Source organism: Uloborus diversus, chromosome 3 (assembly GCF_026930045.1).
Source record: "Uloborus diversus isolate 005 chromosome 3, Udiv.v.3.1, whole genome shotgun sequence".
In the NCBI taxonomy this organism is placed as follows: Eukaryota; Metazoa; Arthropoda; class Arachnida; order Araneae; family Uloboridae; genus Uloborus; species Uloborus diversus.
In genome coordinates this window covers 189,975,143-189,989,999 of record NC_072733.1, presented here as the reverse complement: position 1 = coordinate 189,989,999, position 14,857 = coordinate 189,975,143, and the positions used below count along the sequence as shown (strand labels likewise).

General features: G+C 32.0%; 1 protein-coding gene across 1 annotated transcript in view; it reads left to right on the top strand.

The window, feature by feature from the left end:
- LOC129218466 (multidrug resistance-associated protein 1-like) overlaps positions 1-14,857 on the top strand; it is an 80,807-nt gene that overhangs the window by 12,967 nt on the left and 52,983 nt on the right. The window contains exons 5-8 of the mRNA XM_054852745.1: positions 4,843-5,010; positions 5,108-5,292; positions 6,949-7,084; positions 12,764-12,859. Coding sequence (XP_054708720.1) covers positions 4,843-5,010; positions 5,108-5,292; positions 6,949-7,084; positions 12,764-12,859 — 585 coding nt within the window. The remainder of the gene's footprint in view (positions 1-4,842; positions 5,011-5,107; positions 5,293-6,948; positions 7,085-12,763; positions 12,860-14,857) is intronic.

The following is a 14,857-nucleotide window of genomic DNA, read 5'->3' as shown; positions in this document are numbered from 1 at the left end:
AAGTACTAAAAGCAAGGAAGTTCTAATTTCTAAGGGGGGCTTGAGCCCCACTTGCCTCCCTATATGGGCGCCCATGAAAATATTTGAGAGAGAAATATTGCAGATTCAGCCTCAAGATAAAGTGAAGACAATTTCAATTTCATTGTTTCAGCCCATCTATTCTATCGAATACGAACAGTGAGAATGAATTCAAGGTATCTTTACAAGCTTCAAACTTCAAACGCTTAATCAATAAATTTGCTGCTACAAACAATGCGGCTGACTTAAATTTGTTTTCATGGACATATGGTAGATATAAAGTATTAGACAAGGGTGGCGCAGCTATTGCTTCAGCTGTTCTTTACCCCACCACTTCAGAAATTATTGATGAAAACATGCTTCATCGGAAGCCCAAAATAGCACGAAAATCTGCCCTGGCGCGAGACAAAGCCTGGCAAAATGTCTCATGTTCGATGGCTAACTTGTTCTAATCAAAGTTTGTGTTTCAGTGGAATCTCCTTAAAATTTTATAATTCTTACAATATATGTTGTCAATAACTTTAATATGGTTATAGCTTGTTGTATGCTTTATTCTGGTTTTGCTATCAAAAGTTACCCTTTATGTAAAGATGGGGCTCGGCACTTGTTCAAACTCATCACCCCAACTAGATATTTATCCACTCAGTCGAAGAGCAAAATAGTTCCTGTAATCCAAAAAACTTGTTTTCGCATATTCTAAAAATTAAAGTTTTGAACTGCTGACAGACTTGCAACAGCATATCTGTGAATTGGCAGCCTGTTGAGTTTTAGATGCTCGTAGTGTTCAGCAAAATCAACTCAAAATAGACTCCGACTTTTTCAAATTCTTGTTAATTTTGATGCTGAATCTTACATTGGTTTTATTGACTGGAAAAATGTCTCTGATCCACCAATACTGAAATCAAGCTCTGACAAAGATATTCAACTGTTTGTTTCAGGCAGAAAAGAACTATCTTTACTACGCCTGCCATGCCACACACAGGCTACTGAAAGGCAGTTAAAACTGACAGAAGTTTCGACTACATTGTGCAAAAAATCTGAAAGCGAAACCTTAATAAAGAACTAACTGGAGTCCCGGAAATTTAGTCAAAACTTGATAGTGAGAAGGACTTTCAAGCTATTTATTGATGAATATGGGGGAGGTTTTTTTTTTTTTTTCTTTTTTAGTCAGCCGGTTGCGATTGGCATTGAAAATTTTGGTCAGCAATTGGTAAGTGGGGGCCCCTAATCTACACTTTTAAACAAAATATTTTGTGTTTCATATTGAAATCTGGGAGCAAAACTTCAAGTAAAACTATGAAAATGATTTGTGTTACATTACTAGTAATATTTAATTTTAGAAAATAAAGAAAGAATTAAAATCAATATTTATAACTAGCTTGTATTTATGTGCAGAAGTCAGTCATAGTTTATAAAAGGCTTAATTTTTTAAGTCTTTTTAACATTGAATTAGATCAGCGGCTCCCAACCTGTGGGTCGCTATCCAAAACAGGGTTGCAAAGCATTTTTCATAGGGTAACAACGTTGTTCCTACTTTTTAAATGTATTTACCTACAGTATTCTAAAACTTTTACATCAGAGAAAAGTATAGGTCGTTTTTATTTTGATTTGTAGTTGCATTAATTACTGCTGTGAAGTATCCATTCTTCATTGAAACAGAAACTTCATTGCAACAGTTATAAACACAATGCTAAAGTTGCTTTGCTTTTGCCAAGCTCCACTGAACACTCTTGAGCAGATATTTTTTTTCTTTTTTTGTGGCACTCAAAACATGCAGTAAGTCTGTTTAGAAAACAAGAAGTTTCTTCCATTTCTATGTATTTCAGTATCAAAAAGCTGTATTAATTAGCTGCACTGTATGGATTGTTAAGTTTTTAGTTTCAATCAGCCGACTTAACCTTCAAAATATTTGTTGAAGTCATTTTGGCTTGGATTCATTAGTAAATACTTTCTTTCAATAACTAACTTAACTCAGTTTAAAATTTTTATAACTCTTTCTTATCTTAGTATTAGTTAGACCTGTAGAATGTTCACCAAAAGTTCTATTGTTCTCTTCTGATTTGCATAAATGTACTAGATCTTCATTGTGAGGTAAGTTATAACTTATCAAAGCCAAGATTTTGTGTTTTGAAAATTAATACTATTACTTTAAAAGTTGTACAAAATAACTTTTACAAAATTACTGATAAAATTATTGAAAAAAAAAATATTATAATAAATATCCAAAAATATAAATTAGCAGTTCATTTAATGAATTTTGAAGTTTGTTTTAACATTAAGAAATTTAAGTCCATGGAGATTAAGCATAAATATTCAAAAGAATCTGATGAGTTTTGGATTTTCAGAGGTTACCAACAGTGGCTTATAGAGGCTAATGTTTACTGTAGTGTTGTTGACAGTATGGAATTGCAGAAGGTGTTTCAACATTTGAATGCCACTTTTAACATGCAAAAAAAAAAAAAAAAGACTTGAAATTCTTTCAATGTCAATTTCTGGATTCTTGCATGAGAGTGTTGAACCAACAGCAAAATATTTTTAACAAAATTTGGATTAGTGCAGGCGCTATAGAAGAAGTTCTTTTGAATTTTTCTGAGCAGAAAACTTTTCACACAAATTATGAACTGCTTATGAAACCATGGTAATTGAAGACTAAAAATTAGGTCTTGCAGAATCCAGCATCAAAAAATTGTGACAAGTATCAGTATTCAAAAGTAGTAAAAATTTCAATCAATGTATAGAAAGATATTTTAAAGGAAATTAAATGCTCCCCAGTTTTATTGATTTAACTTAATAAATAGACAAATTAATATGCTCATTGCTCAGTTACCTATTTTGTGAGTTATGTCATTCAACAAAAATTATAGAAGCGTTTTTGTGTCGCAGTGCAGTTGAAACTACTTAAAGAAACAAAGAACAATTTAAACAAACTGTCTAGTTTTTTAGAGTTAGTGCATTTAAATGGAAAAAGAAATGTATTGAATTTCAGACCCCGTAGACAAAATGCAAAAACTGGCTTTCAGGCTTACTGTAAAAATCATGCTATATTATGCATTGTTCATTACTTACTGTAGTCTCAAGTAACTTGAGTTACCATCATGCGAAGCATATACAGTGCTTGTATGTATGTATATATATATATATATATATATATGTATGTATATATATAAATAATGAAGGGCTCGGGACAGAAATGTGACCAGCCACAAAGAGTGACTTTTCGATCAAAATTTTTGTTTTGCATAACTAAAATTGAAATAAACATGACAATGTATTATGTCATTTGGAGAAAAACATAATGCGTTTCATATCTGGTTTTAGTATTTCAGATTATAGAATGTATGCCTTTAAAAAATTCTACAAATATGTTTTATAAGTTGAAATTGTGGGGGGCCTACTGAAAAATTCACATCATGTAGCATATCACATTGTTGCCCCGAGCCCTTCATATGTAGGATACACATATGGGGTCACAGGATGTTCAGTTGGCACAAAAGGGGGGTGGCAACCTGAAAAAGGTTAGAAACTGTTGAACTAGATAATAAATTTAAATACCAGTAGTTATTATTGTTTTATTTACATACTTTTCTTTACTATATTTTTATTTAAATAAAAGAAAGAGCATTTTCTTTCTCTGACATTCCTTCAGCATGTTTGTCTGCAGAAAATATGTGAGCAGTAAGATTTCAATTGTAGAAACAAAAAATTGTATTTACTTATTCTTTTATGCTGAATGACTCTTGATGAAATTTTAAGATTGTACTAATGAACATAAATTGTATTCTATTTTTTTATTTTTATCTGGTCCTGGATTATACCATTAAAGTATATTTCATTATTATTATCACTGATGTTGACAGTAGAAAAAGTATTTCAATCATTTTTCAAAGTTGTAATCTTAATTGGTGATATGAATATCTCTGAAATGTGTTTTCACAAAAATAACTCTTGCTCGTTTAGGAATTTTTTTTGTTTGTTTTTTCATGTACTTGACTTAAAAAATGAATTTGAGTTAAGATGCATTTCTTCTTATAATTCAACTTTACTTTAGTATGCATGATTTATTTACATTTGAATTGGTAAGTAGAAATAATTCTAGCAGTGTTTTGTAACATGTTGCTGTTTAGAGTGCACTGTTGTCTTTTTGTAGTTTCCTGCTACTTTAATGATGAATCCTGTAACCTTTTGTAGCTACTATTTTAAGTATCAGTTTCTCTTTTTTTACAGTATGCAAAAACTCTAGTTATTCAGTGGAGATACCACTTTTCTCTGAAAAGTATCCCACCTCTTTTTTACACAAATGCCATTTCTGATATTAAAGCGTTTCTTTTCTTTTCTTTTTTTTTTTCTTTTTTTTTTTTTTTTTGGTTCATGGAAACTCCTGATGTTGTAAACATTTAATACATTCTAAAAGTAAACAATTTTACTGCATTTTAAAAGTTGAAAAAAAAAATGCTTCATAATGAGTTCTATCAGTTATTTTATTTATTTCTGTATTTGTATTTTTTGCAAGTCCCTAAACAGATCCTTCATCAAATTCATGATTGTAAAGCTGACGCTTAATTTTACTAGATTCTCTTTTGGAGCAGTGTGCCAATTTCAAAATGTTTCCTACCTGATGTCTTTTTGCTCCCAAGTCAACACTAAGAATATTGTGAAGAAGTTACATTAATGAGTTTTCTATGACATTTTTACAACAATAGTAGTTGGAACAATTAAGTGATAACTTTACAATATGCTTCATGAATTCTGTATTAAGTAAGCAGTAATAGATCATGAAAATTACTGTACATTAAATACATATGGTTGTGGTAATCTTATTTGCAGGGTATAAATCTTAGTGGAGGTCAAAAGCAGCGTATTAGTTTAGCTCGTGCTGTTTATCAAGATGCAGATGTATATTTGCTGGATGATCCACTTAGTGCAGTTGATGCTCATGTTGGTAAAGATCTCTTTGAAAATGTCATAAGTAATTCAGGAATTTTAGCTTATAAGGTCAGATACTTTTTTTATATCAAATTTGAATGTATTTGAATTGGTGAAAAGAAAATTAATTGAATTAAAAAAAAACTATTGTTCATTCTCATTTTAGACCAGAATTCTAGTCACTCATAATGTATCCGTTCTACCACTTGTTGATATGATTATTGTCATGGAAGAAGGAATTATTAAAGAATGGGGAACATATGAAGTTCTCAAAGAAAACAGTGGATCATTTTTAGATTTGATCCAGGAACAAAAAAAGGAACAAATATATGAAAATTCCGAAGAACAGATGTTAGTATGAAAAATATTTTTTCTTCTTTTTGTTGTTTTCAATGCTAAAACACAGTCAATGACATTTTAAGCAGAATTGAATGTTTACTTTGTAAAAGCAACAAAGACTAAAATCTACAAAAGTTTGTTCTGTTTTGTGCATCAGAGATAGTTTCATTGCCAGATGGCCCTCTGTTTATGCCACTGTAATTTTATAAAAAAGAATTTATAAGATGCTTGACTAGCAAAACATTGTCTAATTCAATAATGTTTTGATTTAAAATGTTTAATAACCTTTTCTTGCACTTGTTTTCCCTGTTTTTTGCAAGGAAAAAAAGATAAACACTAAAGTTTTCATAGTGTATATTTTTATTTATATTGTATAAAGCCATAGTAAATAGCCAACACAAATTAGCAATATTTTTAAGTGATATATCTGTTAAGATGCAAAAAAAAAAAAGTATTACACAATTAGCAAAAAAAAAAATAAATAAATAATTAGAGTAAGGCCATACTTGTACTATTTCTTCTGTTCTTTTGGTTTATATCTTCCTCACTGACATAGACTTCTCTTGTTACCCAGAAATGACTGCTGTCTTTAAGTTAGTTATATTTATGCTGTATTTTGTTTTTACATTTCACTTGCTGCAGAAACTTAAACTACTATGATTTCTCCATAGTTTTTACAAGTTACTGTGGACTATGCAAATGATAAACTGTTCTATGAAAAAATCTGATTTGTATCATTTTCTGATTAGCTTTCCACTTACCTAATTGATTAAAAAACGCTTTAAAACTAATTTCTTCCTTATTGATAATCTATGTCAGAGTCAAAGAAAAAGCCATGAAACTATGTACATACAGAGCATTTGTAAGTTGTTTCTTAATTTGAGAAATGAGGAAGTGTCACTGCGGATTTGTTTCGTTTTCTTATCAGAACTGTTCAAATGTTAGGATGTTTTTACTTTTATTCTCTTACACGTTTTGATCATTTTACTAATTTCAGAAATGGATTCAAAAAATTGTGACATTTCATGAGTGTCACTATTAATAATCTTGATTTTTTCATAATGCAGTATAATATCTCCTGTAAATGAGCCAAGTAATTAATATGCGATTGTATTTCTTACTGAAATTTGCCTTTAAGGGAGCTTCTTTTCTACTTTTCTTTTAATTTATTACTAAGTGTAGATTACAGGTATTATTAGTAATTTTGCAATTGGATAATTTTCTTTTTTTATTATAAGAAGCATCAGCGTGATTTAAAAAATATCTATAATAATCACTGATTTTAATGTTCTACTTTGCTTTTTAATTACACATATAAATATTTTATTTGTAAATTTCTATTGTAAATAATTAGGTTTTTGTCATAAGGTACTCAATTAGAGATAGGTTGCAGTATTAGTATGGTATTATAGTGCTTTGAGTGCATTTATACTATTGTTAATTTACAATCCTGAAATAGCAAATGTTAAAGTATTTTAATTCTTTAAAGAGCTGCTACTATTTATTCTTACACTTTAATTCATGATAAAAGGAAACATCAAATTTTTTTTTAAATAATAATTTATCAACCAATATTTTTTTTAATTAATAAGTGGGTTTTAAATATAGATCATTACCTGAATGCAGGATATTAAAATTTTTAGGAGTGAATTTTGTATCTTTTCACAGGATAGAAGGTTCAGATTGCTGTGATCATAAAAACCAAACTTCAAACTTACTGAACTTTGAAGCAAGCTCCCTTCATGCATTACCTGAACATCAAAATGGTAAACTTATTGAAGAGGAAGCATATGAAATAGGTCAAGTATGTATTTCATAATTAGATTGTTGGACAGAAGAAAGTATTTTATAAACTTTACCTGGTAGCTTTCTCCAGATATGCATACACTATATGACCAAAAGTAGTGAGACACTCTCAAAAAGTCACAATTTCAAAGATTTCCCTAGAAATAAGAGACCAATTGCTATGTAATTTTTATCTTATAAAAGGTATGCTCCAGCTGTCATCTTCCAATAAAAGTTATGCAGTCGAATCTCCACATTTTCTTTATGTCGAAATCCTGCCAAATTCCATGTCTATTACATTGAAAAATTGTTTCTGTATATCAAAAAAATCTCTGTACAGCGAAAAAAAATTTCAAGACATTTGTAGATGGTTTTCCAGTTTAGACTGTTTGTCTCATGAAAAATGATAGTTTGGAGAGAAAACTACATTCACTAAAGGTTGCTACAAAACTCACAAGGAACATGGGGTTGAGGGGTATGTAGATAAGGATATGTTACGTTCTTTAATTCTTAAAGTCCATCTAGTTTGTTTCAAATCTTAGTTGAAACCAGTAATACAGTAAAATCTGTTTTAAGTTATCTCTTTTGTCTATTGATTATCATTCCTAGTCTTTTTAGCTTCAGTGAAAATCATTCAAGTCAAGTAGATTGATTTTTTACTTTTCTCTCAATTACGCTGTCAAAATGAAAATCCCCTAATGTTGCGGATCAAGTTGAATTGCAATGAATGAAGATATATGAATGTGAACAAATGTCATTTCTGATAAATTTAGTATTTCCGCAAGCAGAGTGCTGCTATTATGAGAAATCAGAAAGCTGTTATAAAAGTACTGAACCTTACAGGACACTTTCACTCAAAAACATGAAACAGCGTTACAGTTGGTTTTTTAGAAACTATGCTGCACTCAGTAAATGTTTCACGTTTAATGTCACGAAAATTTGCTGTAAATTTAATGTTTTAAGAGTTTTTTTATGATAAACTAAGATTGTTTCTATACATTGAAATTTCTATATATTAAATTTTTTTCCAGCAATTTACTACTTTGATACATGGAGGTCCAATTTGAGGAAAACAAACATGATTTTGTGATCATCATTCATCGTAAATAGCTGAGAATGAGCTGTAATTTTCAGAAATTAGTTAGATTCTTACTGTACAATTATTTTACATACTTTCAAGAAAGTATCTCTGATATTCACAAAGACATTTCTTTCAAACTACAAATTTTGTTTGAAGGTTTTTGGCTCATAACATGCAAAGTTTTTCCTCAAAGCTCACCAAACTTTCAGAAAACTTGACAGCATACGAAAGAGGTATAACACTAAAATTTGAAATCAAAATGTTGAAAATGTAATAAAATATGGTCATTTAAAGCAATTAATTTTTCACTGCACATGCACGAAAGATAGTAGTTTATATCTTTCACATAATCTAAAACCCAACTAGATTCCTCAACTCATGATAAAATTCCAGTTGAATATCATTCCAGTTAAAAAATTCAGAAAGTTATCGGCGATCTAATGAGCCGAATTGCAATGATTCTTGGATAGACGACAAATCATGAAGGGTTAAAAAAATTTTTTTAAATATTTCAGCATTTTTTGATTTAGCTCTGTTTCCATCATATTTTAATATGCATAAATTTATTTTTATAATTTGGGTTTTATAAACAATTGGATTACTTTTTTTAAACATCCAGAAAACCCTGAAATCCATGTCGTCTCATCAGAGCAACAGTGAGATATCTTATCCCAGGAATAACGCTAACATATCCTACTGTTGCTCTGAGGTGATTACATATCCAATATAGCTATGATCCAGAACATTTTGGTTAATTGGTTGCCTTCTGTACGCAGACATACATATAGTTTAGACTTATATAGATATCATTGTATAGTCCTAATAGAAAAGTTCTTATTGAGCCATCTTGTGAAGTATGAAAAAAAGATTAAATTGACATGCTTGATAATCATTTTTAAATTATCCAAATGAAAGCTAGGTATAACCTCTTCATGTTAAAATGCTTACTAACTTCAAAATTGTGAATATAATGCTATATTTTTAATGGCAAAAATTAACTAATTGTGTATTAACTAATGCTCTAAATATTAAACTTGAATGTGTTCCGTGTTATGACAAAAGAATTTTACAAACCTCAAGAAACCTCATTGTTTACTAGTCGAAATTAAACACAGAGATCCTTACTATATATACAGAGACTTTATATTTTAAGGGGAAAATAAGTATAAGTATTATAATGTGTCAGTTTTAAGTATTTACTGCTATGATTTCGTTAACCTTTTTAGGGGGTTTGTTAAGCCTTCTAACCTGTCATTGATTCTAGGTAACATACCATTTGATTGGCTGCAAAATTCATAAAATTGATTTTATAATGTTACCATGTGCTGTAGAATATAGTTTGCACTCTGAACTAATGAACTATAACTGAAGAAAACTAGATATCGCTACCTTTCGCAAATTTAATGACTACTAGTAGTTACAAAACATGCTGTTGGTCAGCCCAGTAGGAAACTAGGGCCCCAGCCCATGTGGAGGGAGGGAGGGGGTCCAGTTCAGATTTAGAGTAGTATGAATTTAATAATTTTTTGGGAGGAGGGGGGCTCAGTGACCAAACTGACAATGGGCCTGCCTTGGCTCTCAATGGCCCTGTCTGTTTGTGGTTTTTGTATGTTGTGTTGAAATATTGAAAAATTAAGTTATGACTTTATTATGTTACAATGTTCTTGATCATTTTTTGGCTTTCTTTTTTTTTTTTTGAATGACAGTTAGTGTTGGGTTAGTCGTCCTGCTTTTGTAATTTTCATCATAAATAATAAAAATAAAAATTATAATTCTAAAAATCTATAAATCTGGGTTTCTAAGTGACAAAGGGTTAAGATTTCTTGCTCTTACCACATTAGTGGCATTTTAGGGTTTCAGATGATGGATAAAGTCTCTAAAATCGCCTCAAATTTAAGCACAACAAAAGACCTACTCAACACTTTCTACCAAAGTTTTGAATATCTTTATAAAAGCTTCTCCAGGTCACACTTTTTATCAAACTTTAATATTATTGATCAAATTTTTCTAATGATGGATTCTATAATTCATAAGAAAATAAGAATCATATTCATATTTTCAGCAATGTGAAACATGTTTTTCTCGTTAGATTGGTTCCTTGTTTCACATAAAGATCAGGCAGTAACCATTGTACTTTAGATGCAGTAAGCAAACATATGTAAAACATTTTAACATTATAAGCTGGATTTTTCTCAATTTTCAGTGTAAAGCAAAAGCTGATCCAAATAACACAAAAAATGGAATACATGGTTGAATTTAACGCTTACGGTAATGATCAACAAGATGCCCCCCAAAAACCAGAACTAAGACAGAACTTCCAACGAACACCAAACAAGTCTTCATGACATCCAGAGACTATAGAGTTTCTCCTTTATTATCAATCTTCAATAGCCTTAGCAGAGCTGAAAGTAGAAAATTTTACTTAGAAGCTGAGTATATAATTACACTGGTAGCTGAAATTATTTTAGCACAGAAAAAATTCAGAAGTAGGGGAGACTGGGGTAGTAGTGACATTTTTGTCATTTTTGATATTACGGTAAGATTTGAACTGATCTGATACATTTAATGCATCATATCATTTGAGTAGACCTTGAGCAATATATTTATAAAAAAAATTATCAACATTTTAAACGTTTTTCATGCTATAAAATGGAATTTGCATAGCCTCTAAGTTTGTCCCAACTTGCCCAGTACTGGGGCTAGTAGTGACAAGCTTGAGGCACATTGTGACACACAAAAAACCCACACATATGCGTTGTAACATGTACAAATTATGTATTAAATGCAATTAAATGGGATAGCTTAGGTTAAGAATGAAATAATTTTTCATTTATAATGTTCTTAACACAAAAATGAACACCTTTATGTTTTCAATAACACTTTAAAACAAAATGAAAATAAAATAGTTAAATTGTTAACACTTATAGACTTTGTTTTAGAGACACATTAAAAAACTGTTTGTCAGAAAAGCTAAAACGTAGACCAACACTAATTTTTTGCCATATTAATCTTTGACTCTGCTTCGGCTACATAATTCTTTCAATGTGTAGATCCATATCCTACAGGCCTACCTATTTTTATAACCACTCATTATCATTGCTTGTTTCAACATCCAATGTGCTGTAAAAGCAATTAAAATAATTTTTCTTTTTTGGTACATTTGACATGAGACCAGTTTTTAAGTGCCATGCATTGACCTAGTCTTCTGCGGGTCTGTAAACTTTGTATTGCTCCAAGAAAACTAGACATAAACAGTTTTTATCATCTTCAGAGCTATCTGAATCTCCCTTCTTCATTTTTTAAATAACCTTGGTGTAAATTTTTGTGCACTTTTTGGCAGTTAAAATTTAATTTCTGTACAGTTAAAATTTTGTGCTTTTTTCTTCAATTTGTTTCTTGCGTTCTCTTGCTTTTTGTTCTGCTCGAATTTTCTCTTTAGGTGCAATTGCTAGAATGACAGGTTTTTAACCATTTACAAGCGGAGTGCTTGAACCTTTGATTTCCAGTTTTATATAGCCGTCTTTTTTTCATAAAACGTACCGCTATTAGAATGCTAATGTCAACTGTCATAGACTCATCTAATTCAATGACATTTCTCACTTCTGAAGACTGATCTGAATTCTCAACTGTCACAGACTAAATTTATCACTGAAGTGCTGGTAACAGCTTCATAGTTATTATTTTCACTATCATTTTAGTCATCACCGCTGTCATCTCTGACGGATAATGGACCGGTGGCAAGTAGTGACAGTGTCACAACGTGCCTCCTTAATTCTGTCACAACTGGCCCCGTGTAACGACATTTTGAACTTTACTCAATAGTTTCTGAAATATTATCATGATCAACAAATGAAAGGCATAGAATAACAGCTCAAAACATAGGTATTTAAATAATGTTGGAAAAGTTTTCACACCTCAGTATCCTTAGTGGCAATGACAATTCCAATTCAAATCACAAAATTTACTTTTGCTGTAGAAAACACGATAGATATTTTTATCTTGGAAACAGTTCGCTATATTTCCAAACACAAGACACTGAGACTGTCAACCTGCTCACTCACATGTCGCGACAGGTGTTGAAACCTATCCCCTCAGTCAGGAGGCTCGATGGCACAACTTGCCTCAGGCACAACTAATCCCGGTCTCCCCTACATGTTAATTTTCTCTCGAATCCAAAAAGTGAAATCCACGCTTCAAATGATGCAGGATTAAAATTTCTTACCATGATTCATCTGTAAGAGGTCCACAAAAAAGTTGGGTCTCAGACACTAAAAGGGAAGATAAAAGCTAGGAATATTTGGCTACAAGTTACCATCCCATAGCCAGAGCTAAAGTAGACAAGCAATTACTGAACTGCTCATTTGCATCATCCAGAGGCTGCAGTCTCATGCTTATTACTATCATCAATCTGGAATAGCCATTAGAGTTTTATGTATTATTAATTATTCTTATGTGCTCTGAATTTACTCTGAGCTATATATCATAACTATGGTTTTAATAATAATATTAATATCAAGATATGACATGAAGTTTGTATTAGTACAATTTTGTTATATGCATTTGTATAAATTTTATTTTATACTATGCCTAATAAATGACTCCTTTTTTAATATAAAGGTGAAATGGATAACATACTACAACTACTTAAAGTATTCAAAATTTTATTATCTTCTTCCAAGTATATGCTCCTATATGGTATACCAAGTATTTGAGGTAAGATATTTACTTCAAAACATATTGAACTTGTTTCTTGGTCTCATGAACAACCAAATAAGGTTTGAATAAATGCTAAGAACATTAAGTGCTGTCCGGAAATGATGTCACACTTTGAAGGGGAGGTTTTTTTTATGAAACACTGACAGTTTGTGGCCAGAAGGAAGGAGAAGGTAACAAGAAGTGTGACATCGCATATTTTTCTAACGGTATGCTTATGAAAAGCAGCGTGACAAGTGACGAGGGGGATTGAGAAAAAGTGTGACACTTTATGACACAAGAGGGGAAGGGGGTCAGATTTTTGAAGAAAGCAGCATCATTTATGAACAGCTCCTTATCTCTTATTTTCTACCACTTCCCAGCTCATTTTATCTTTGGGTTATGTTCAAAAAACGTTTTGCATATTTTTATAAATGCGGTTGGGGATTAAAAGGCACCCATCCCCAAATAAGGATCATCCATCAGCAAGGACTAGTGTTCCCGTCCCTTAACAAAATTCTTAAAGCACACCAGTAGCCTAAGCAAAATTCAGCTAACACCAAATGGAAATGTCATGAATCTCCCAAGATTTGAGCAAGTGACAACAAAGGTGTTAGAACCTATAGACAGAAAACACTTTGCAATCACTCAGGATATGAGTAACATTTTTCTCATGAAAGAGGCAACCCTACAAGTTGGATCATTACTGACACCCATTATAGTAAGGTGCAATGACCAGAAAGAAGACCAATAGCCTTCCTGATACTACTTCTCTTCAGACTTAACAGCTTTTTTACCCTAATACTAGAGAAACCCCTATTTATTTTCTTTGCCTGAGGTTGCCCATCCAAGTTACACCAGTAATGGTACTGTTTTTTCCTAAAAATGTCAATAAACAGCCACCCTAGCGAGATTCTTTGAAATCCCTGCTGCTGGTTCAGGTCCAACAAAAGGAGTATCAGAACCTTTCCTTGCAAAGTATTCAGCCATTTCATTACTCTTCCTACCTGGGTGTCCAGGTACCCAGCAGAGAGCCACCTTATTCAGCGTTACAAGAGTGCACAGCTTATTATAGCATTCCCAAACAATGTGGGATATCATTACAACGTTATTTAACGCATGTAAGGCAGCTTGACTATCACAGCAGATATGAGGCAGTGAGAAGCAAAGGGATGTAAGTGAACATTTTCAAGTTTTGAGTAAAACACATTTAAAGATAGCATCCTAGGTACGCTTTCATTGAAATTTTTTTCTAAATCATGCTGTATAGCAGGAACTACCAGGGCTACTAGTACCATCTCCAGGGCCGGATTTGGAAGTGTGGAGGCTCCGGGGCAATGAAGGAGTGGAGACCCCTAATCAGGGTTCGAAAAGATCATCATATTTTCGAAAATATCCGATACTTTGATATAAATCCGAATATTTTGATATATATGTTTTTATCCGGTATTTTCGACCCGTGAAAGTTAGGATATTTTGTAAAAATTTTATTGTGGGGGCCCCTTTGTTGTGGAGGCCCCGAGGCAGTAGCCCCGCCTGCTCTTCCCTAAATCCAGCCCTGACCATCTCTTGCACCAAGACAGAGGAGAAGTTCACCTTCCATGTGTACTGGTTATTTCTAAATTTTCAATTTTGCCACATACATCCCTTTACTTTTCACTGCCTTATATGAACTCATCTGTTCCTGTAGCCTGGATTAAAGCGAATTGTATAACACATCAGATAGCATAAACCTCAGCCTGATATACAGAGGTAAATCTACCCAAGGGGCATGACTATTCAGTACCATTGCTGGGACAAAAGGTCCCAGCCCCTGTGTCATTCATTTTAGAAACATCAGTGTGCCAGATAGTCCATATTTTGTTGTGAAAAAAAGGAACATTTTCCTAATCACCCTAAGAGAGAAAGGTGACTTGATAAGGCCTGTCAAAAGCATAATCTCTATGCATATAATCAGTAGGCAGGCCAGAAAGAAGATATCAAAGCACTCCCCCATCAAAGTGCTTCCTGGAAAGATAT